Source organism: Trifolium pratense, linkage group LG6 (assembly GCF_020283565.1).
Source record: "Trifolium pratense cultivar HEN17-A07 linkage group LG6, ARS_RC_1.1, whole genome shotgun sequence".
NCBI classification, from domain to species: domain Eukaryota; kingdom Viridiplantae; phylum Streptophyta; class Magnoliopsida; order Fabales; family Fabaceae; genus Trifolium; species Trifolium pratense.
Genome location: NC_060064.1, coordinates 41,102,136 through 41,124,008, shown reverse-complemented (window position 1 = coordinate 41,124,008; position 21,873 = coordinate 41,102,136). Strand labels below are relative to the sequence as shown.

The 21,873-nt window shown below is 32.3% G+C and overlaps 2 protein-coding genes, 2 long non-coding RNA genes and 1 pseudogene across 16 annotated transcripts in view; 3 read left to right on the top strand and 2 right to left on the bottom strand.

Moving 5' to 3' along the window:
• LOC123891207 (LEAF RUST 10 DISEASE-RESISTANCE LOCUS RECEPTOR-LIKE PROTEIN KINASE-like 2.4) overlaps nt 1-21,873 on the top strand; it is a 94,851-nt gene that overhangs the window by 12,934 nt on the left and 60,044 nt on the right. Inside the window, exon 3 of one of the 2 annotated variants that reach the window (XM_045941054.1) lies at nt 6-1,406. The exons of the other annotated variant lie outside the window; for it this stretch is intronic. Within the exon in view, the coding sequence (XP_045797010.1) occupies nt 6-1,126 (1,121 nt within the window). The 3' untranslated portion in view covers nt 1,127-1,406. Of the gene's footprint in view, nt 1-5; nt 1,407-21,873 lie in introns of those variants that run through there. 2 annotated transcript variants of the gene reach the window in all.
• On the top strand, nt 8,555-11,215 carry LOC123891214. 6 transcript variants are annotated; one of them, XR_006803010.1, is made up of 6 exons: nt 8,555-9,105; nt 9,342-9,491; nt 10,040-10,113; nt 10,355-10,405; nt 10,533-10,978; nt 11,066-11,215. XR_006803010.1 is itself a non-coding variant. In XM_045941060.1 (6 exons), exons 3-6 carry the CDS (start codon nt 10,040-10,042, stop codon nt 11,198-11,200), a joined length of 327 nt encoding a protein of 108 aa, XP_045797016.1. In that variant the 5' UTR covers nt 8,555-9,105; nt 9,342-9,491; the 3' UTR covers nt 11,201-11,215. The 6 variants fall into 6 exon arrangements, 4 of the variants coding, with proteins under 4 accessions (XP_045797016.1, XP_045797019.1, XP_045797018.1 ...); XR_006803009.1 differs by having other exon boundaries at nt 10,355-10,789; nt 10,912-10,978; XM_045941060.1 differs by having other exon boundaries at nt 10,912-10,978.
• On the bottom strand, nt 11,714-12,589 carry LOC123891218. The gene is made up of 2 exons (XR_006803012.1): nt 12,488-12,589; nt 11,714-12,395 (listed from the first exon to the last, which is right to left on the bottom strand). It is a non-coding gene; the product is annotated as an uncharacterized LOC123891218 (long non-coding RNA).
• Nucleotides 12,625-16,190, bottom strand: LOC123891219. Of its 7 annotated transcripts, none has more exons than XR_006803015.1 (7): nt 15,748-16,190; nt 14,705-15,604; nt 14,386-14,619; nt 13,565-13,778; nt 13,288-13,353; nt 13,043-13,106; nt 12,625-12,814 (listed from the first exon to the last, which is right to left on the bottom strand). It is a non-coding gene; the product is annotated as an uncharacterized LOC123891219 (long non-coding RNA). The 7 variants fall into 7 exon arrangements; XR_006803014.1 differs by having other exon boundaries at nt 12,633-12,814; nt 14,705-15,129; nt 15,409-16,190; XR_006803018.1 differs by having other exon boundaries at nt 12,633-12,814; nt 14,705-15,129; nt 15,851-16,190.
• On the top strand, nt 17,939-20,833 carry LOC123891216 (annotated as a pseudogene).

The following is a 21,873-nucleotide window of genomic DNA, read 5'->3' as shown; positions in this document are numbered from 1 at the left end:
TTCAGGTGCAGTTAGTGGATTTGCAGGAACCGTGTTCATTATTACTATTATGATTAGTTGTCACCTTAAAAGGGGTACAGGAAGACAACAACCACTAAGCCTTATTCCACTGAATATTTTTAGAAAAAGAAGAAAACTTGTTGACAACAATGTGGAGAATTTCATGCGAAGTTATAATTTAACCATGCCAAGAAGATATAGTTATCCAGAAGTAAAAAGAATAACAAACTCCTTCCAAGATAAATTAGGTCAAGGAGGCTACGGTGTTGTGTACAAAGCAATTTTATCTGATGGTCGTCAAGTGGCGGTGAAAGTAATAAACGAGTCAAAGGGAAATGGAGAAGAATTCATAAATGAAGTTGCTAGCATTAGTAGAACATCACACATGAACATTGTGTCACTATTAGGCTATAGTTATGAGGTGAACAAAAGAGCACTAATATATGAATTCATGCCCAAAGGATCATTGGATAACTTCATCTACAAAAAAGAATTTCCTAATGCTATTTGTGATTTTGATTGGAACACTTTGTTCCAAATTGCAATTGGCATTGGTAGAGGTCTAGAGTACTTGCATCATGGATGTAGTTCAAGGATTCTGCATCTTGATATAAAGCCTCAAAACATTCTTTTGGATGAAGATTTTTGCCCGAAAATCTCTGATTTCGGACTAGCTAAAATATGCCAAAGGAAGGACAGTATTGTGTCAATGCAAGGGACAAGAGGAACTATAGGATATATGGCTCCAGAAGTGTTTAGTAGAGCATTTGGTGGAGTTTCTTATAAATCTGATGTATATAGTTATGGTATGTTGATTATTGAAATGATTGGAGGAAGAAAGAACTATGACACTGGAGGTTCATGTACTTCTGAAATGTACTTTCCAGACTGGATTTATAAGGATCTAGAGCAAGGTAATACTCATTTAAATTGTTCGACAATTGCAGAGGAAGAAAATGATATGGTTAGAAAGATTACTTTGGTGAGTCTATGGTGCATTCAAACGAATCCATCAGATAGACCACCAATGAATAAAGTAATAGATATGCTACTAGGACCACTTTCATCAGTGTCATATCCTCCAAAGCCTGTCTTATTTTCTCCTGAAAGGCCACCACTAGAATAGTCAGATATGGCTTTGTCAGATTTGTATGAGACAAATTCAATTACAGTATCAAAATAATTGTTCTATTCTATCTATAAATCAAAGTATTAGTTCAAAAACTACCAAAATAGAACAATTAACTTGTGTAATTGTTTCTAGGAAACAACTTTAGAAATCTTTGTTAACTTCCAAAATTAATACTGTATTACAGGCACTAAACTACCAATATATTGTTTCTGTCTTCATATATAAACCTGGCTTATGTATATTCTAGAAAACAAAACCTTTCCAAGATAACTTTGAAAAGAAACACAAATTAAATTGGTACGAAATGAAAGACTCACATAAATCTGCTCGTAACTAGGTGATGTGGTTTTGCATCTTCTAATTTATTTCACATAGAAGGAATCGATCAATTGTAAGTGTACGTATGCATCATTTCGTTTAACACATAGTGTTAGTAGTTGAGGTAGTTGTGATAGTTAGGAAATAGTTTGATAGAGTAGAAGATTTTAGTTGATAGTTGGAAGATAGTAGCAAGTAGTGTGAAAGCTAATATTGGAACAAGATGTAACACATTAGTAGTCAACTTATTGTAGGAGGAGAGTAGTATATTGAAGCCTTAATGTTATTGATATTGCATTCCAAAGGCTTGAATACAATTGTACCTAGTTTACCTATTTATAGGAGTGGAAGGTATTCTAGATTCTTCATGATATTTCCTAATAGAAATCTAGTAATGGTTTATTCTACTAGTTGCTCAAAAATTCTAGAAAGAACTACATGTGTACATCATCACTTGATAACTAGAAATGTGCATCATATTTCAACACATAGCATTGAAAGAACACTTTCTGAATTCAAAGATAATCTGCAAAAAACACTATGAAACTGAGATTTCTAAAACATTAATATGCACCAAAATCATCTAGATGCAAAGAAACTTGTTACTGATGGTGATGTTCTGTAAATGCATTAACATAAAATACAAAATCGTTTAAACCCGCCATTTCTAAACAGCAAACACTAATTTCTAGCAAGAGGGGAGAGACGTGAACCTGTGATTGTTAGTTAGTAAGAGTGATGAGCTCCAACGACAGTGAGCAACCACCACTCATTTTATCAACTACCGCAGATTAAAGGCCACCGCCACCGGTTGTGGAATTTCTCGTGATACTCATTTTTTTTTAATTAGTGTTTTTATGTGTTGATGTAATTACGGGTAAAGTTTTTATGGAGAGGGTATGGTGTATGAAAGCAACCAGAAAATACTCCTCTTAGTCAAATTCTTAACTACCCATTCCTTAAAAATGGGTCATCCAGCCCATCCTAGATGTCTTAAATGTAGTGGTCCGCCAAAGTGTCATTTATAATATTATTGAAATATAGTTAATTCTTAATTGTGACAACACAACTTTAAATAATAGTAAACACACCCATGTTCCAATTCATGTTTTCTAATTTTTCAATCATTCTCTTCCAGCTTTTTTATTTTTATTTTATTGATATTTCATTCGTTCTCTTCCATCTTCTTCCTCTTGATATGCACCGTTAGTATTCTCAAAAATATCTTTTTACTTCTTTTCTCTAAATGAATCTCTTTCTTTTTACCCAAAATTCTCCTCATGCATAATGGGTAACATAGTTTAGGTATCAAATCTGAGTATTTTCTTCAACAAATATGAGTATTTTTTCTTCATATTTTGATTTTAGTATTTGATTTAATACATTTTTAATTGAAATTAAAATAAAAAACATATTAGAAATTATTTGTATGATGTTTCTGAGTTATTAATTGTGATTTTTTTTATGTTAAAATTGGATGGCTACGCGCGAGATCTACATCTGCAGCGGATGAGAAATCGGGTCAAATTCGGGTCACTTGCTGGAGGTTGAAGATGACCTTTTTTTTCTGTTGTTGTGCGTAACTATATATATATTACGAAACGAAATTAAAACAAACAAACATTGTTGGCCTAGTGGTTACAAAGTTTAAATTTCGTTTCGTAATCACTAGCCCAGCAATGTATGTTTGTTTTAATTTCGTTTCGTAATATATAGATCCTGAGTTGGATCATTCATATTGTGCAATAGATCCTTTGATATCTGAGTCATTAGATTGCCCAATACTTCCATCACCAATACCCAAAATCTACTCTGAAAAATTCTTTCGACTCCCTCCGGTCCTTTTTATAAGAAACACTTAGGGTAAAAAATTTGGTCTTTTTTATAAGAAACTTTGACCATTTTTCAAATGTTTTAAATGTTCAATTTCACTTATGCCCTTATTTATTATGAGAGAGAATTTAAAAATAAGTAAGTTAGTTAAATAAAGAGTAATTAAATAAGGGTATACATGGAATAAATTAAAATTTATAAGAGTATTAAATGAAAATAACTATGTTAAATGTGCTTCATTGGTCTGTGTGATTTTTTCAAAGTGTTCCTTATAATAAGGACCGGAGGGAGTATCTTCAATGTCAGAATCTGAACTGTCTGTCTGTAGTCTCATGTTAGTTGTCAATGTCATAAAGGTATACAAATAATTGACCACATCAAGCAATTTATTCTTGATAAATTAAGATATATCCCAAAAATGTCATACAAAGAGTTGTATATCGATCAAAGATATAACGAACTTATTTAATGGAAATAAACTATTTGAATTGAAAACAACATGATTTTAATGTTTAAGAATAAAATAGATAGTTTGAGTGTTGAAAACTATAGGAACGCCCAACTGTATACATTGGCCCTCGCGTAGTCTTCGTGCAGCAACCAAACGCTTCCACTCACTGCCAATCTTGTAGTGATTAAATGGGCATAGATCCAAAAATAAGAATGCAGTTCCATATATTGTCGTTATCATCAACTAACATTAAAGAAGTAGTATTTTTATGAAATGCTAATTAACCAAAACCGTTATATTCCACCATCTACAAATAAGAATAAAATAGTTAGTAAATATTAAAAAAAAAATAAAAAAAACAAAAAAAACATAAAAAAAATAAAGAAACTCACCAAAAATCTGGTTTTCACATCATAATCAGTCAATTTCTTTTTAAATTTTAACGCGAAATTGGAGTCATTGTGTGAAAACGATAGGTGGTCAGTTGTTTCTGGCAGATGAACATGAAAATATGATGGAACATTAAATTTATCCAAATTAAATTTCATAGGAGTGAACTTAGGTGGATAAGACAATCAAATCTGTCCTTCATAGTCAGTCCAAACTGACTCATCCCAGTGTATAACAAAGTCACCCAAGCACCAAACTGAATATTATAAAAATCACGTAACCCATGACATCCATGTGTTAAATATACATTACCATTAATTTTTTCAACTAAAACATCAAATTGATTTCCTTTTGGATCAATTAGTGCAGCATAACGATTCACGGTGTCACCAAAATCTGATGAAAACATTTTTGGCAACATGACGGCGCCCTAAAATAAAAATAATAAAATTGTTAAATGTTTATCAATGTTAATTGACTTATTGCAACACATATGATAGGAATACTTACTTCATCAAGATGAAATTCAACATAATAAGTTCGATATTTGATCCGACAATGATTAACGTACTTTTGTAACTCAGTTATTGGATTTGGATCCAATGGTGCTATGTGTTTAATAACAAAAAAAAATCATCAACATATAAAACGGGGCGAGAAAACCTTTTAAAACATATGAAATAGATATGAAAGCAATAAAAACCTTTTAAACAACGTAGCGCAAGTTGAGTTTCTCTATTTTGATGATCCATATTGTGAATGAAAGTAGAATTGTGAATGACAATAGAAAACACGCGAAACTTTATCTATATATATATATATATATATATATGAGGAGGGTTATATTGACTCCAAGAGTAAGTTATAAAAGCTACTCCAAATCATGGCCTTTGATTTTAATTTCTATTAATGGCTAAGATTGATTGATCATAAAACACAAAGTGAGACTTATTTTTTTATTGTATTGGAAAATTATCAAAACATACCTTAAATAGAAGAGAATGAATCAATTATAATCATCAATTAAGACTTCTTTTTTTTTTTTTTTCAATTTTACAAGTGTACCATTTTTTTTTTTGTGGTGTATGCTTTTTTTGTTACAATATTCTCTTTGCTCGTACTTTTCTTTTCTTGTTATTAGTTCAATATTTTTTGTTTTCTTTTCTTACAAATTTGAACAATAGGTTAATTTAATAATTTAATTTCTAATGATTTTGTTGAAGAAACAAACAAGTTTTTAGCAATGGATGTCAATGTTTTTGAAGAGATTCATGTAATATACAAGTAGAAGTGGGAAAGAAAAAAAAAAGGCAGGATCTTGTTTTGACAATTAATGATTATAATTAATTCATTCTCTTCAATTTGAAGAATGTTTTGATAATGTTCATTTTCTAGTGTGATAAAAAAATAAGTCTCACCCAACTAATTATTATGAATCAATCTTAGCCATTAATTGAAATTAAAAACAAAGGTCATGATTTGGAGTAGCTTTTATAACTTACTCTTGGAGTCAATATAACCCTCCTCTCTCTATATATATATATATATATATATATATATATATAGATGAAAGGTAGATGATATAAGACTATTTAGGTGTTTTTAATTAATAATTTTTATTTAATTAAAAAATGGAAATATATGAAGGAAAAAAAAATCGCTAATAGATATATCAGGTCACCATTAGCAAAACTAGATTACTTGTGGTAAGTTTTAAAAGTGTGCATTTAAATGATGTTGATTAATTTATGGTTACAAAATTATGTCAACATAATTGATCTGGCTTAGTGGTAAGTTTACAAAGAAATATAACATAAATGTCATGGATTGGGATCCTGGTGAGAATTGTTTTAACATTCTGATATGAATTATTAGGGTTAAATTAGGTTTAGCTTGGAACCATTACTATTTATATATATATATATATATATATATATATATATATATATATATATATATATATATATATATATATATATATATATATATATATATATATATAAAGATAAAGATAAAGATAAAGATCGACCACACTTTTGCTTATGATTAACCATGTGTCACTAGTGTATGGAAAAGTGGGTACACATTTTTCTTAAGTGCATTTTTTTGGACATTTTTTACTACATCCTTCATTTCTGCTATTCAACACTGTTGTTGCAGAGATTTAAGTATTTGAGTATAATTGTTATGCATTCTCGGTGTAAAGATTTTTTACACATACATCCAATGATGCGTTGCCACATCATTTAATGAATGTGACATATCATGTGTTTTTAATTACCATACATGATGTGTCGGTATATTATTGGACGCATATATAAAATAACTTTACACTGACGGTGCATATAAATTAAATTCTTAGTATTTTGCTCACTCAGAAATGCCTTCCTTGTTTACTATCCACTTGAAACTTATTCAGATACCTTTATATTTGAGCTCCAATGAAGGTTGTGAGAATCTGTTCAGTTGTGGAAATATAAAACAAATTGGTTTTGCATTCTAGGGAGAAAATCGACCAAAAGGGTGCGGCTACCCTTTGTTGAATCTCACTTGCATAAGCGACACCAGTTACATGACAATCAAGTATCAGGTTTTGGAGATTAATACTAATATACAAAACATGAACACCACATTAGAGACTGATCACCTCTTTGTCCCCCTTCAATTGCTTTCCATTCGCCTTAGTGGACGCTTTCCTTGTGATTCAAATGGTTATTTTGATCAAGGTTTTAAATTGTGGTTGGCGTCGCGGATGCGTTTGCCATTGCAGGTGTTGCAGTTGCGGCCATTACGGTCGTTGCGACGCAGATTACGGCCGTTGCGGTGTGAAATTATTTTCTATCCGCACAAACACATAATAAAAACTATAATGTAATTTCTTATATATCTTTTATTTATAGTTCTCTCTACTACAATGACAAATTAACCAAACCCAGCGCATAATTTTTTTTTTTGTTTTTTGAAGAAGCTAAATTAGCCCACCCAAATTGGCACCAGAGAGAATCGAACCTGAGACCTTAAGGAAGAGCACACTCCCAGGTCCCAAGCCAATACGATCAGACCAAACTTCCAAGCACAACCCAGAACAACATGAGTGAAAATTCAGTGGTTCAGTTTGTTTCATCTTCTTATTTTCTTCAAATGTTCATCTAGATTCTAATTTTCTACCTCTTGTGGTCCGATGTGGTCAAAACGCTATTGCGTTGCGGAAAAACGCTGTTGCGTTGCGGTTTCGTTGCGGCATCGCTTGTGATTTAAGTTTACACCGCAATTGTGGTATGATACGGTTGCGGTGCTGTCCACATCCGCAATATTACGGAAACATCAGGTGATGCGGTCCACAATTTAAAACCTTGATTCAGATGATATTGTTTATACTTGGTTTGGTCCTAATGTTGGTCCTCTCATCCTCTGGCTTTTCCATGCCAATAAATTATGAGTGTTCCAGTTTCTAATTCATTGTTTTTTTTTTTTTGTGAAAGTTTCTAATTCATTGTTTGATGTTAGTAATTTGGCTAAAATACGAAGTGCAATCAAAGATGGATTTTTTGGTTATGATTGGATTTCAAAGCAAACAAGTACTTGCTATTGCAGAGAACAATATTGTTCTGATGATTCAGTACCTTCAGGTATGTCTAAAGATTTTTGCTAATTGCATTTCAGATATGTCTGAACATTTTTTGCATTTTATAATCTAGGAACTGATCTTTGTAACATGTAAAATATTTGATTTTAGGTTTCGTTTGGATTGACTTATTTTAAGCTTATGTGAGCTTATCTACCGATATAAGTCATTATATTAGTGTTTGGGTAAATTAACAAAAGTGTTTATCACAATTTCATAAGCTACTTATGCCATCTTGCACAAAATTAACATATTTTTTAGAATTTACTTTTTGAATCAATCTTAAATGTATTTTTTTATGGTTTTTTTCTCTTTACATTTATCATTTTAACAGTATTGAACTTTTTTTAAAAAATTTATCTTTTCGAGACAATATTAAATTTATTTATCCTTTTATGCAAAACAGAGTATGTAGCGGATAAATCAAATACAAGATAATAAAGAGAGAAGAAAACACACAACAATTTTTATACTGGTTCCTCTCACTAACAAGAGTAGTCCAGTCCCCTTGACTATTCAAGGGAGTTTACTATAATCACAACTGATTACCAAACACTAGTACAAATATGACATATTACTAAAGGTTTTACATCAGTGGAAGAGATGTCAGATGTGAAAAGTAAAATAGAGTACTCTTTACATCTGGTTTCAATTGTACTTGATATGTAAAATACATAGACACAACTTATTACATCTGATCAAAATATCCCCAGATGAAAAGCTAAACGCGGTGGCAATTCTGTAATTATTGCAAAAATTGTCTAAAGTGTTTTTTTTTTTATTTGAAGGGAAATTATCATAAGCTTGATGCACGCAAAAAAACAAAACAACCTAATCTTCTCTCATCAGCTTCACGCACACAAAGAACAAACTGAACCCTAGCTTTCAATTTCACCAAATTGATCGAACTAGTTCAACAAATCTTTGTTTCAGCAAATCGTTCACTCTCTCACTCGATCGAACTATCCCTCTCTCTCTCTCTCTCTCTCTCTCTCTCTCTCACACCCGTTCTCCCTCGAACCCTACCCTCCAATCTCTTTCACTGAATCACAAATTCCAATCCCTAATTGAAGAATCAAGGCTTACTGAACCCAAATAGAAGCTCAATGAAACGAATCAAAGCTGATTTTGGGTTTTCGGTCGGAGGGAGAGGAACAAGCTGAGAGAGCTTTGATTCTATTCTCACACAGTGGTGGTCGCATACCTGTTCTCTCACTATCGAACTCTCACAATCTCGTCATCTCTCTCATTGATGATTACCTAATTGCAGAATCAAGGCTCACTGATAAACGGAAATTACATGAATTGAAGCTCTCTCGTCCCAAATCGAAGCTCTCCGACTGAAAACGCAAACAGGTATTGATTCTATTCTCAATTTTTATTCTTAAAATTATGTTCTTAGTTTGGTACTCTGTCAGATCTGTTTATGTTTTCTTAGTTTTTTTTTTTTTTTCATTTAAAGTTTCAATGATTTTTTTGTCTGGTATATGATAGTGATTTTGTTTTCTTAGTTTTCTTTCAATGAGAATGGATTCTTTGTCTTTCTAGCCAGCAGATCTTTGAATAAAATTTTAGGTTCTATATTTTTACAGGATAGCAAAGGCTTTGAACAGTTGTAGTGCTAGCACTGGTGACATTATCAGTACCACATTGAGGCTCAAACAAGAGCTTGAAACTATAATACACAAACACAAGAGATTGTGACATGTTTCTTATGTGATTATCAGCTCTCCCCTGAAGAGGTTTGAATTATTGTTTGATGTTTTACCATCAGCACGTGGCTTTGTGAATCAAATAACTGAATTATATTCTTTCTTAAACTTAATTTTTTATCATCGGTAGATAAATGCACTTAGAGATGAAGATTTGAATGAAAAACGTTTTCAAAGTTTTGAGATAGTAGCTTAATTGGTTTCACATGTGGCTCACTTTAAGGCTATATGCTAACAAGTGTCTTGCTGTAGGGTGCTTCAATTTGTTGAAGCTTTGATGCTAATAACTTGTTCTCTGTGTTTCAAATTGATAAGGGTTACATATTTACTTGATTGCTTATGACTTTTATGTTTTTGTTGTTAAATTATGTTTTAAAGGGATGAAGATTTGAACCATTTTCTGCACTGATTTACTTTATCTAAGCTCGGTAAGATTATGAGTTGAACACTAATATGTATATCATCGTGTATATCATGGAATCACCGGTTTGTTGGTGAATTGGTTTTCAATGGCCAAATTAGACTTTCTTTGTTAGTTATGAGATTCACTACCAAGATGACTGCAATATCTGTATTAGATGCAATCTGTTGAATGGTCTTTGAAGGAACCAAATGCTATGGGCTTATCAACTTTAGGGAAGGATGGAAAACAGTAAGATCAGCCTCTCTCTCTATATATATTTTTTAAATACTCTTGTACAGTGATAGATCACTAAATGCGTATTCTATATTTTTTTGGTTATATAATTCTAGTTTATATCAGAATAATCAGTTGTCATATTTTCATAATCCTATGTTTGAACTCTTAAGCTTAATTAAAATGAATTTCTGTCCTACCATAATATTTTCAATATTGGAACATTTTCAAATTAATCTACTTCCATTGGCTGCAGCTCATCACGGATAGTATTGCTAAAAGGCTTCGACAAGGATGCATTTGTGTGGTCAGTAATAAACTTGTTAGTATATATATTATGGCAAAATGAACTAGTATAGAACTTGTTAGTATATATTCTTGTAATTTTAAATAAGTTTTAGAGGTTTTATTTGATGTTGTTGGAAGTATATCAGTATCAATGTGGTCCTTGTACCTGTTAAAGTCAGAGTGTAAAAATGGAGAAATTACTAAGAGAATCAAAAGGACAATCATTGACTCAGGCTGGGTTTCTCTCTTATTTGAAGTTCGACGTTGTTTAGCTTGAGTTTTGGTATGTTGCTATTTAGGAGCTCTTAGGCCTTGTGAACTGTCTTGATTTGATGACAGTGTTGGTGTTGTAATTTAGCTTGAAGCATGATTTCAATGAACTGCTTGTTAAATTGATGCAAAGGTGATAAAGTATACTTAATTCACATGGACTGCTTGTTAAATTGATTCAAAATTATTATCACATTTATATTTTGGTACGTGTATTGGGCTAAGAAAAAGTTGTAAACTGTGTGCATTGATCAGGTCGGGTGAATATCTATTTGGAAGTTATAACCAGAATCTTCCCAGGAATATTTCCGTCGTAAAAGAAGTAAGTAGAAACAATTTACGTTGTGAAATATGGATTTATTTGAATCAATATATTTTCTTGTATGTGTAATGGTATATTTTCTTATAGATTTTTTCTGGACCTAACCGCCTGGGAACTGAGGAAGCTATTATTGAGATGATTGACTTCATGGAAAAACATGGTGGAATGGGAATTGGAACTGACGAAGCATCAAGCGCAACTATACCTTCCTCTAGTTATTAGGCTTCAAATTGGAACTAAAGGACACTAGTGCAGAAAGGAGATACAACTACTGGCCAAACTGACTTTCTACTACTGGCCGCGGCCAGTAGTAAATGCAGTCGATGTTGTAAGTACAACTTTCCACGTCGGGTATTTTTATACCCGTCGTGGTATGTGTAGTTTCTTCTGTAATTATTATTTAATATTATGGGGATTCCACGTCGGTTTTTACAAATACCCGTAGTGGTATGTATGAGATTCCACTACGGGTATTTACAATATCAGTAGTGGTATGTATGGTTTCCAGTTTTTTTTTTTTAAGAATTGGGGATTCCACTACGGGTATTTACAAATACCCGTAGTGGTATGTATGAGATTCCACTACGGGTATTTACACATATCCGTAGTGGTATGTATGGTTTTCACGACTGTTAAACTGAATATCAGTAGTGGTATGTTTGATTTTTTTTTTTTCGTTTTTTGCATACCTAGGTGACCAAACCTAATCCAATGCAAATGAAACTTCCAAAACAATTATGCAAATACCTACTCCAATACTCAATTTAAGTCACCATTCCACACATACAACTAAACACTCGCATGCAATATTTTGTGAACATAATAATAGAACAGAAACATCCTTTAGCAAAGCATAAATAGATATTCACATTCATTCATCAAAATAGCTGCAAGCAAGTGTCAGCAAGTATTCGCAAAGACCTTTTAGCCCACTTCCTATGCCCACTTATTTTTCGGGGGTATATTTATGGTCTTGCTTATAGTCATAATTAATAGATCCAGGTTAAAATTGATTAAAATCGAAACTTTAGAATTCTATTTGTTACAAATCTTTTAAAATAGTCTTAAAAATCAACGCAATCTTAAAAAACGTTAAGATCTTTTTCGTAAAATTGAAAACCAATACACAGAAAAAACAAAGATGAAAAAGAAAAAAAAGGAATGATATAGTATAAGGATATTGATGAACCTGTAATCTACGACCAACATCTGTGAGTAGCCACCATAAGTGATGCTACCATCCCAAAAAATACCATTGTACACAAACTGCAACTTTTCACAGTAGTTCTCCTGATCTGTGTTGCAATACTCACAATCCAAACATGTAGCAGCCAAACATCCCACACCAACTCTGTCTCCTTCTTTGAAACCCTTTGCATCATTCCCAACTTTGGTGATAATCCCTGTTATCTCATGCCTATATATAAACATCGATCACAATCAAAATCATGTATATCATTTGAGTGACATTGAATTTGTGTAAATAAATATAAATATATAGGTAGTTACCCGGGAACAACAGGGTACATAGTAAGGCCCCAGTCATCTTTGGCATGGTGGAGATCAGTGTGGCAAATACCACAATACAAAATCTTTATAGTCACATCAGTAACTGTTTGACATGCAACAAATATTGTTATTAGATACTGCATAATTTACTTCAAAAGATTCCATATATATAATATATATAAGAATACCAAAAACATAACTCCAAAACAATGAAATCCGACAATAAACTTACACATAAGAAAGCGAGTGCACAAGCTCCTGTAAATCATCTGGGGAAAAGCCAATCTCATCCAAAAGAACATGATAATGTGTTGGCCTGCTTGTGCCCTGAGAACATATTTTGATACTAACATAAATACAAGGTTTGCAATAGAATTTCATGACAGAATGCCAGCAAAAAGGAATTCAAGTTATAAATTCACATCATTTAGTTGACACAAATAACCCTAACAAACGGTTATAACATAAATAACCATGCCTAAAATTTGAATGACTGGTTAATTCCAAAAAATTAACAATTCATATATTAAAAGAAAATTTGAACAATTTAAGAACCTCAATGACTTGGCTCAGTTCAATGTTCAGCACTTGGTTAAACTGGGACTCACTGACACCATCCCTACATTCATAAGCAGAAAGAAATTCAGTTCAGTAGCACAACAGAACAGTCACAAACACCATCAAAAACAGTAAAGCAGACTAATAGATATGAACTGCATATAATAGGATTAATTACATTCGTATAAAATAATAACAAGTTAAAGAAAATGAATGGTACAAAATTGGGAAAGAAAGTTAACCTGAAAATGATAATGTTGTCGGGTTTTCGGTTCCCAGAACTTGTATAGAAATCAATCAAGTGCTCCCTGCATATCATAAAACAAATACTCAATAAATAAACAAATACTACAAACAGATAAAAATAGGAAAATATATAACCAAATTGGTACATCTAATGAATTAAAGGTTCATATAGCAGTTATCTTGAAAATTAAATAAATATTCACAAGTCATAAAAGCTTTCTTATTATACCCGTCAATGCATGTAAGATTACAAAAAAGATCTATTTTACTTACATATTAATTGCTTTAGTACCATCCAAATATGTATTGTTGTAATAATGATGTATGGTTTGAATAAGTTCTCGGGACTGTGATGCTGCCTTCCATTGGCCTCTTCTTTCACAAGATTCAAGGCACTCAAAATTTCAAATGATGCCACGGCATACCCTAACTACAAGAAATTTGAGCTATATCACTGCCACTTCAAACCTCCATCCTTTGTTGTGACCTATATTATGCAATACAAGACCTCTTTTAGAAAACTATGGCTATAGTTTTTGATAAACATTCTTTATAAAATAATGAAGTAGAAAAAGGTTAGACAACTTGTAATTTTCATAGTTATTCTTATACTAAATTGAGGTTTTGTATCTGTGTTTGTGATAGATACAAAGTATACAAATGAGACATCACATTTTGAAGCTGAATTATAAAAGAAATAACACAAGTTTAAAGCCACCGATGCACACCCGTGCTGTGCCTCATTAGAACAAGAAAAAAATCTACATTTCGGCAATTCACCGCTTTCAGAAAAGAAACAAGAAAGGCATAAACCAACTATAAAGGTAATGAAACAGCTACATACATAAGGATAGAGTGCAAATTATATACAACAAATATAACATATTTTTTTAGGTGAAACCAAAGCCAATTTCTCGTGTCAGTTGGAGATATGGAGAACATATGTTTCAGTTTCAAAATATACTACAAGGTCAGTATTTACTTAAAAACAGTAAAAATTGAATAAACAACAATAAAAGGAGTTAAAAGAAAGACTGGAATTGTGCAGAGTTAACACCACCAAACATTTATGTAGGAAAATTTCAGACACATACCTTTAAATCAACCATAGAAGTTTGAGGGCGCTTGTTTGGACCAAGACTTTTGGTCCTTTCTTCCGACTTTTGCTGATCTAGTTCAAAACCTCCAGTGACAGGATGACCTTGAACACCAACCTTACCCATATACTTGGCCCCAAGACTGAGCGATCATTTAACATGACACTATTTACAGTTGGGAAAACTTCATTGAATACAGATAAGGCCTCATTGAACATTTTCACACGTTCCCTGTTGATATGCATAATTATGCAATGTTATTCCTTAATTACACAAATCTATCTTAAATGCAAGTAAAAAACCTACAAAGAATTACCTCGCCTTCACAATGCTTGAATACAAACCATCCCTCATACGCTATACATCTTCTGGTACTGGGGATGGCAGTAGCTTTCCTTTTGCAGAAACAGATGTAGATTCATCAGGTGAAATTCCAAGAGCAGCATTAACATGTCGCTTATAATCCACGTGACGATTAGACTTTTGGATCTAGTACTAGCAACTTTTGATCAAAATGCATATAATTGAAGAAGCTCAACATGTTTGGCAGAGAACTACTTCTCAACATGTTGGGCAGAGAAGACAAAATTGGATTTTCGGTGCATTCTCGAAAGCTACCTGATCTATCTAATGAAGCAGCTATGTTGGATCCACGCTGCGTAGTGTACAATGGTCTATCTGGGCTACTGGTAGATGGATCAAACTTACTAGATGTCGCCATTGCACTAGTTCCAACACATCCTTCAATTAAAAAATACAGACCATAAATTGGTGCATGACAAAATTGCAGAACAGATGAACATAAAGGACAAATCTAAATAACAAGAAAACAATTGGACAAAGTACCTGAATGGTCAAAATAATAATAGAAAAGTCAAACTAAGTTGACACACACACTAGATATATTTGGCATATATACTATTTCCAAAGGTTAGAAGACCACATAAATGTCAAAATTTGTAGAAGTATTTAACAGTATCAACACCACTATTCTCATACAAAGATACTTTAAATGGATACCTTAAAAAAAACTATAAATCCTTAACTTCCATCAACTTGATAAATCTCAAAAAAGCTGGATTAAATTGCATGATATGTATATCTGCTCTATACAGGACTAGGTCCTCATTCTTATATCACTAATATATATATCATTGCTCCATATAGTAATAAGCAATAAATCTTCTCCTATTTTGAACTTCAAATCAACCAGCAACTGCATATTCTTGAAAGTAATAAGAAATAAATATTCTCGTATATTTATTCAATCAATCAAAGAAACAAATAAAAAATTTCGAAAAACCTAAAACCTAGAAAAATTATAGAAATTTGTGCCAATTCATATCAAAATTTCATCACCTGAAATTGAAAACAAGGGGTTGAGCAAGTTTCATCACCTGAAATTGAAAACACCCACCAGAAATTGAAAACAAGGGGTCGAGCAAGCAGAGAAGAGAAGTACCGAAGCTTGTTCTTGCCCATTCTTTTTTGATAACAAGGGGTCGTGCGGTGGTGATGAAGTGATGCGATGATGATGAGCATCAGAGAATGAGAGCTAATAGGTTCGTGACAAAGAATAAGAGGGAGGGAGAATGAAATTTTTATTTCCAACCTTCCTAATCTAGCCGCCGCTGTACCCAATTTTTAGGGATTTAGGGTTTCAAAGAGAAGAATTTTATGTGTTTGCTGTGATTTGGGATTTAGGGATTTCAAAGAGTTTTATGCCATGATTTGGGATTTCGAAGTCACGATTTGGGATTTGTGGGACGAAGAAGACGAAGAAGACGAAGTCTAGCTCACTGCGTTTGGATGAAAAAACGAACGCTGCGTGAATGAATTGAATGAAAAGAACAACATATAATTAATTCTCAGTTAAGGGATTCCACTACGGGTGAATACCAAATCAGTAGTGAAATTCAATTAAAACAAATTTCAACGTAATTACAACAATGCCACCGTGTCTACTTTTCACTACTGATTTAAGAAAACCAGTAGTGAAATCCCTTGTCTATGAACTTTTCACTACTGGTATTCAAATATCAGTAGTGGAATCCTTTGGTTAAATGTGTTTCACTACTGATATTCACATACCAGTAGTGGAATCCCTTATCCAAAAGTCATTTTTCTACTAGTGGGAGGTGCATAATTTACTGCTTTTAAATTGAATAGTATAATATTCAACATTTGCACATACAAATAATACAAATAGGCAATAATTTTTGTTTTCTTGAATAGAATAATATACAACATTTGCACATGCATATTTTATCTAGATTATACATGTAAAAATGTAATGATATAAGTAAAGTGTATGTTGTTGATCTGGATTGATTTCAATGTGTGCATACTCGTATTTAACTCAAATATAAATATTTTTCAATGTGATCTGGATTGATTTCTGCCAGGAGGTATATATATATATATGCAGGTGGGTTTAAAAAAAAATCAGGATTTAAAATAAAAAAACCTCGTGTCAAAAAAAAATTAAAAAAAACCCAGGATTTTTTTTTAAAAAAAGTGAACATTTCACATCTGGTGGATAGTTTGGACAGATGTAAAAGGTTCAATTAAAATAAAAAACAAAATTTGAAAAAATGGTCTTCACATCAGTTGACGTACGAAAACAGAGGTAAAAAGTGTAGATTTTACATCTGGCTGTGTCAGATGTAAAACGTGTAAACTTACTATATCTTGTGCGTCTACATCTGACCGTGGCCAGATGTAAAATGCGTTTTTGGCCAGATGTAAAAAGTGTTTTTTCTACTAGTGAAAGGCCCTAGCACTTTGCTAAGGATTTCATTGCCCAAGTACACATACTTAGGACTTCGTTGCCCACACCTCAACCTAGGACTTCCCTGCCCAAACCACCGTTTAGGACTTCCTTGCTCACAGACATCTGCAAGAGACTTCATATATATGCTCAAGTACCACGTACAAAAAACTTCCTCTAACTTAACCTAATTAAGATAGATTATAAACGAACACTTGATATGCAATCAGAGGCGCCCCTACGACAGTTCCAACCAGTATGATTGTATGAGGGATGCAAATGATAAGACTATACTATGCACCTTTCCATGCATTTCACTCTCTTTTACAGAATTTTTTTTTTTTCATTGAGTTGTGACTAATCCCACGATCTTTTTTTTTTATGAAATAATCCCACAATCTTATTTTATATTTTCCTTTTATGTCGTAAATAATTTTTTAACTTATAAAAAAAAAACTCTATAAAAGAAATGAAAAAAAGAGAGAAAAAAAAAGTTTTTCATACTCACAGTGTGTGAAGAGAGTGTATATTATGATCATCGACATCATTATTGACTTCAATACCCCTGTCAAAAAACCAAATTATTGAATTCAATAATACGACTAAAACCACGTTTTTCATATGAAAGTCTACCTTGTCTTGTAGTTTCGATTCAATTTCGTATTTCGTAGAAACATGACAACGTGTGGAAATTAGCATGCGTTGAATTAAAATTGAAAGTGAAAAGGTATTTGAATTATCAACTCCTATCGTTAAATAAGCTGACCTAAACCAATCAACCTTAATAATCACTACACTTGTTCAACTATTATTACTTCTCTGTTCTAGCCTAAGAATGAAACCTCTGTTTCATCATTCTTCTTCCTCTTCCATTAATGTTTTCTTCTATGCTAATGCACTTTTGATGATCACAATCATCAATATTCCAACGTGTATGTGCCAAAATGATGGGCAATACACCAACTGCAGCACTGCTTTTAACTGCAATAAAGACATCCCAGACCTCAAGTATCCGTTCTGGGGAGAAAACATAGCAAAGTATTGTAGTGGTTCAACTGATTCTGAAACAGAGCTTACATGCGAAGGAAGTGTTCCAAAGATAACAATAAATTTGGTCAAATACCGTATTCTTAAATGGGACAATACAACACAAAAACTCACAGTTGCTAGGGATGATTACTGGAGTGGTATTTGTGCTGCGAGTGTGAGTGACAATCATAAGAACAGCACATTCGATTATAACTCGCTGTTTCAACTTTATGGTGATGTTTCTTCTCAATTAAATTTGTTATACAATTGCGATACCTATCAACTTTCTCAATTATACAATAGCACTACCTGCGGTGAAACTAAAGTCGGGTACACCCTTGCGGATCCTGGTTCGTACAGATGTACTCCAACAGTTATTGTTGAGTTTCCAATTATGGAAAACCAAGCTGGAGGAATTGCAACTGTGAATGATATAAACCAAACATTACAACGTGGTTTCAATTTGAAATGGACTGGAAATTATGGAGACTGCCAGGTATGTGTTGGTTCTGGTGGAGCGTGTGGGAATGATGGAGGAAGTGAATTCAGATGTTTCTGCAAAGATGGACCTCATTCAACTTCATGTACTTCACCAAAGGCCGCTTCAAGTAAAAGTAAATAATACCAATTACTCAAACTCCTATTTATGTTTCTTTCTTCAACTAAGTTTTAATATTATTACAACTTTACCTCCCCCTGACCTGATGGGTCGAGTTAGTAGTTAATTATCAGACATCAAAATCTGCATTTTTTTTTTTTAGTAGTTAGTATGTTTCTTTAATAGGTTGTGCATTTAGAATTAATAGATCATAAAGAATTATTACAATGAGTGTTGAATACACTTTTTATAATAATAATCCTAACTAAACTAACAATCTTTTTTTTTGGTATTTAAACTAACAATCTTTACTTGAACTGCAAACTGTTTTCTCCATCAAAATCAACATGAGTGTGCTGCTCAAAAATTGTTTTTATGGCAAAACTAGTCCAAAATTGTCTTCAATTTCATCAAAGTGAGCAAAAGCCTCATGCAACCAATTTTGAAGGCAATTTCTCATCATTTCTGCTGCAAAAATACGAATCAATAAATGACTACTTCTCTTCCAGATAATGCATAAGCATAAGCATAAGTGTAAGTGTAAGCGTGATTATATAAGTTCTATCTAATTTGATTTTTCAATTGTAGGTTCAACTTCAAACACGACGGTTATAATAGGTAAGAATAACACACAATGTTGTATTACTTTCTAAATCAGTGTTTTTTATCCCATATGATGGTGGTGGCATTGAAACAAAACTAAATAAAAACTGATGAAAAAAATTATTTATTTGTTCTTTGCATAAATTCAGGTGTAGTTGGTGGAATTGCAGTAACCGTGATCATAATTTTTATTATTATGATGATGATTAGTTGTCACCATAAAAGGAGTAGATGAAGACAACAACTGAGTATTTTTAGACAACAATCAAGAATTATCCAACTAAATACAATCGAAAAAAGAACAGAACTTGTTGACGACAATGTGGAGATTTTCATGCGAAGTTATAACTTATCCATGCCAAGAAGATATAGTTATACAGAAGTAAAAAGGATCACAAACTTATTCCAAGATAAATTAGGCCAAGGAGGATATGGTGTTGTGTACAAAGCAAGTTTATCTGATGGTCGTCAAGTGGCGGTGAAAGTAATAAATGAGTCAAAGGGAAATGGAGAAGAATTCATAAATGAAGTTGCTAGCATTAGTAGAACATCGCACATGAACATTGTGTCACTTGTAGGTTTTAGTTATGAGGTGAACAAAAGAGCACTAATATATGAATTCATGCCCAAAGGATCATTGGATAACTTCATCTACAAAAAAGAATTTCCTAATGCTATTTGTGATTTTGATTGGAACACTTTGTTTCCAAATTGCAATTGGCATTGCTAGAGGTCTAGAGTACTTGCATTATGGATGTAGTTCAAGGATTCTGCATCTTGATATAAAGCCTCAAAACATTCTTTTGGATGAAGATTTTTGCCCAAAAATCTCTGATTTTGGACCTAGCTAAAATATGCAAAAGGAAGGACAGTATCGTGTCAATGCTAGGGACAAGAGGAACTATAGGATATATGGCGCCAGAAGTATTTAGTAGGGCATTTGGTGGAGTTTCTTATAAATCTGATGTATATAGTTATGGCATGTTGATTATTGAAATGATTGGAGGAAGAAAGAACTATGACACTGGAGGTTCATGTACTTCTGAAATGTACTTTCCAGACTGGATTTATAAGGATCTAGAGCAAGGAAATACTCTTTTGAATTGTTTGACAAACTCAGAGGAAGAAAATGAAATGGTTAGAAAGATTACTTTGGTGAGTCTGTGGTGCATTCAAACGAATCCATCAGACAGACCACCGATGAGTAAAGTAATAGAAATGTTACTAGGACCACTTTCGTCAGTGTCATATCCTCCAAAGGCTGTCTTATTTTCTCCTGCAAGGCCACCACTACAAGTGTCAGATAAGTCTTCATCCGATTTATATGAAACAAATTCAATTACAGTTTAAAAATAATTGTTCTATTCTCTCTATAAATCAAATTATTAGTTCAACTGGTGCCAAAATGGAATAATTAACAAGTGTTAATTGATTATGGGATACAATTTTTGAAATCATTCTGTTATCTTTCAAAATTAATTTTATATAATTGTAGTGATTATTATAGTGGCTAAATTACTAGCACTAAACTACCAACATATTGTGTCTGTCTTTATAAACCTGATCTGTGTATATTCTAGAAAATAAAACCTTTCCAAAACAACATTGAAAAGAAAGACAAATTAAATTGGTACGTAATGAAAGACTGACATAAATCTGCTAGTAACATAGAAGGAACGGATCAATTGTAAGTGTATGTATCATTTGGTTTAACACTTAGCATTGAATGAAAAAGACAAAAAAAACTTATCATCTTTCTGTACTTAACCCAAATCTTCACCTGCTTGTGTGAATAATGTGTGACAGAGTGATTATATAGGAAATTAGTAGTGTCAAATCAAAAATTGGTTCCACTTATTTTGATTCACGAACCAAGTTCAATGAATTAAATTGTCGAGTAAAATTCTAAATTATTTTTATGTTGGCTCGATTCATTATCGGTCCATTTTATATTATGTGGTTTAGGATAACATTTGCGTGCTTCAACGGCTATGGCTCTATGGGTGATGCAAATGATAAGACTTTACTGAATACCTTTCACAATCTTATTTTATCTTTTTCTTTTATTTCTCAAATCAATTCTTAATTTATCAAAAAGAAAAAAATTCATAAAAATTAAATGTAACATTCACAACGTGAAAAGACTAAAAAGAGTGTATATTATGATCATTATTATTGACTTTAATACTACGATAAAACTAAGTTTTTTAATATTCAACACTCCATTGTTTTGTTTTGTAGTTTGAATTAAACTTGAAAGAGATAGATATTTGAATAATCAGCTCCTATCCTTAAATTTAAGCTGACTAAATAAATTATATATTGTATATCTAACCAAAATCATTACCAATCCTTAATCTTCAAATTACTTCTATGTTCTATCGCAAGAATGAAACATCTGTTTCAACGTTCTTTTCTTTTTTACTTTTATGCCGTTGCAATCTTGATCCTCTCAATCTTCGATATTCTATTATGTATTCGTGAG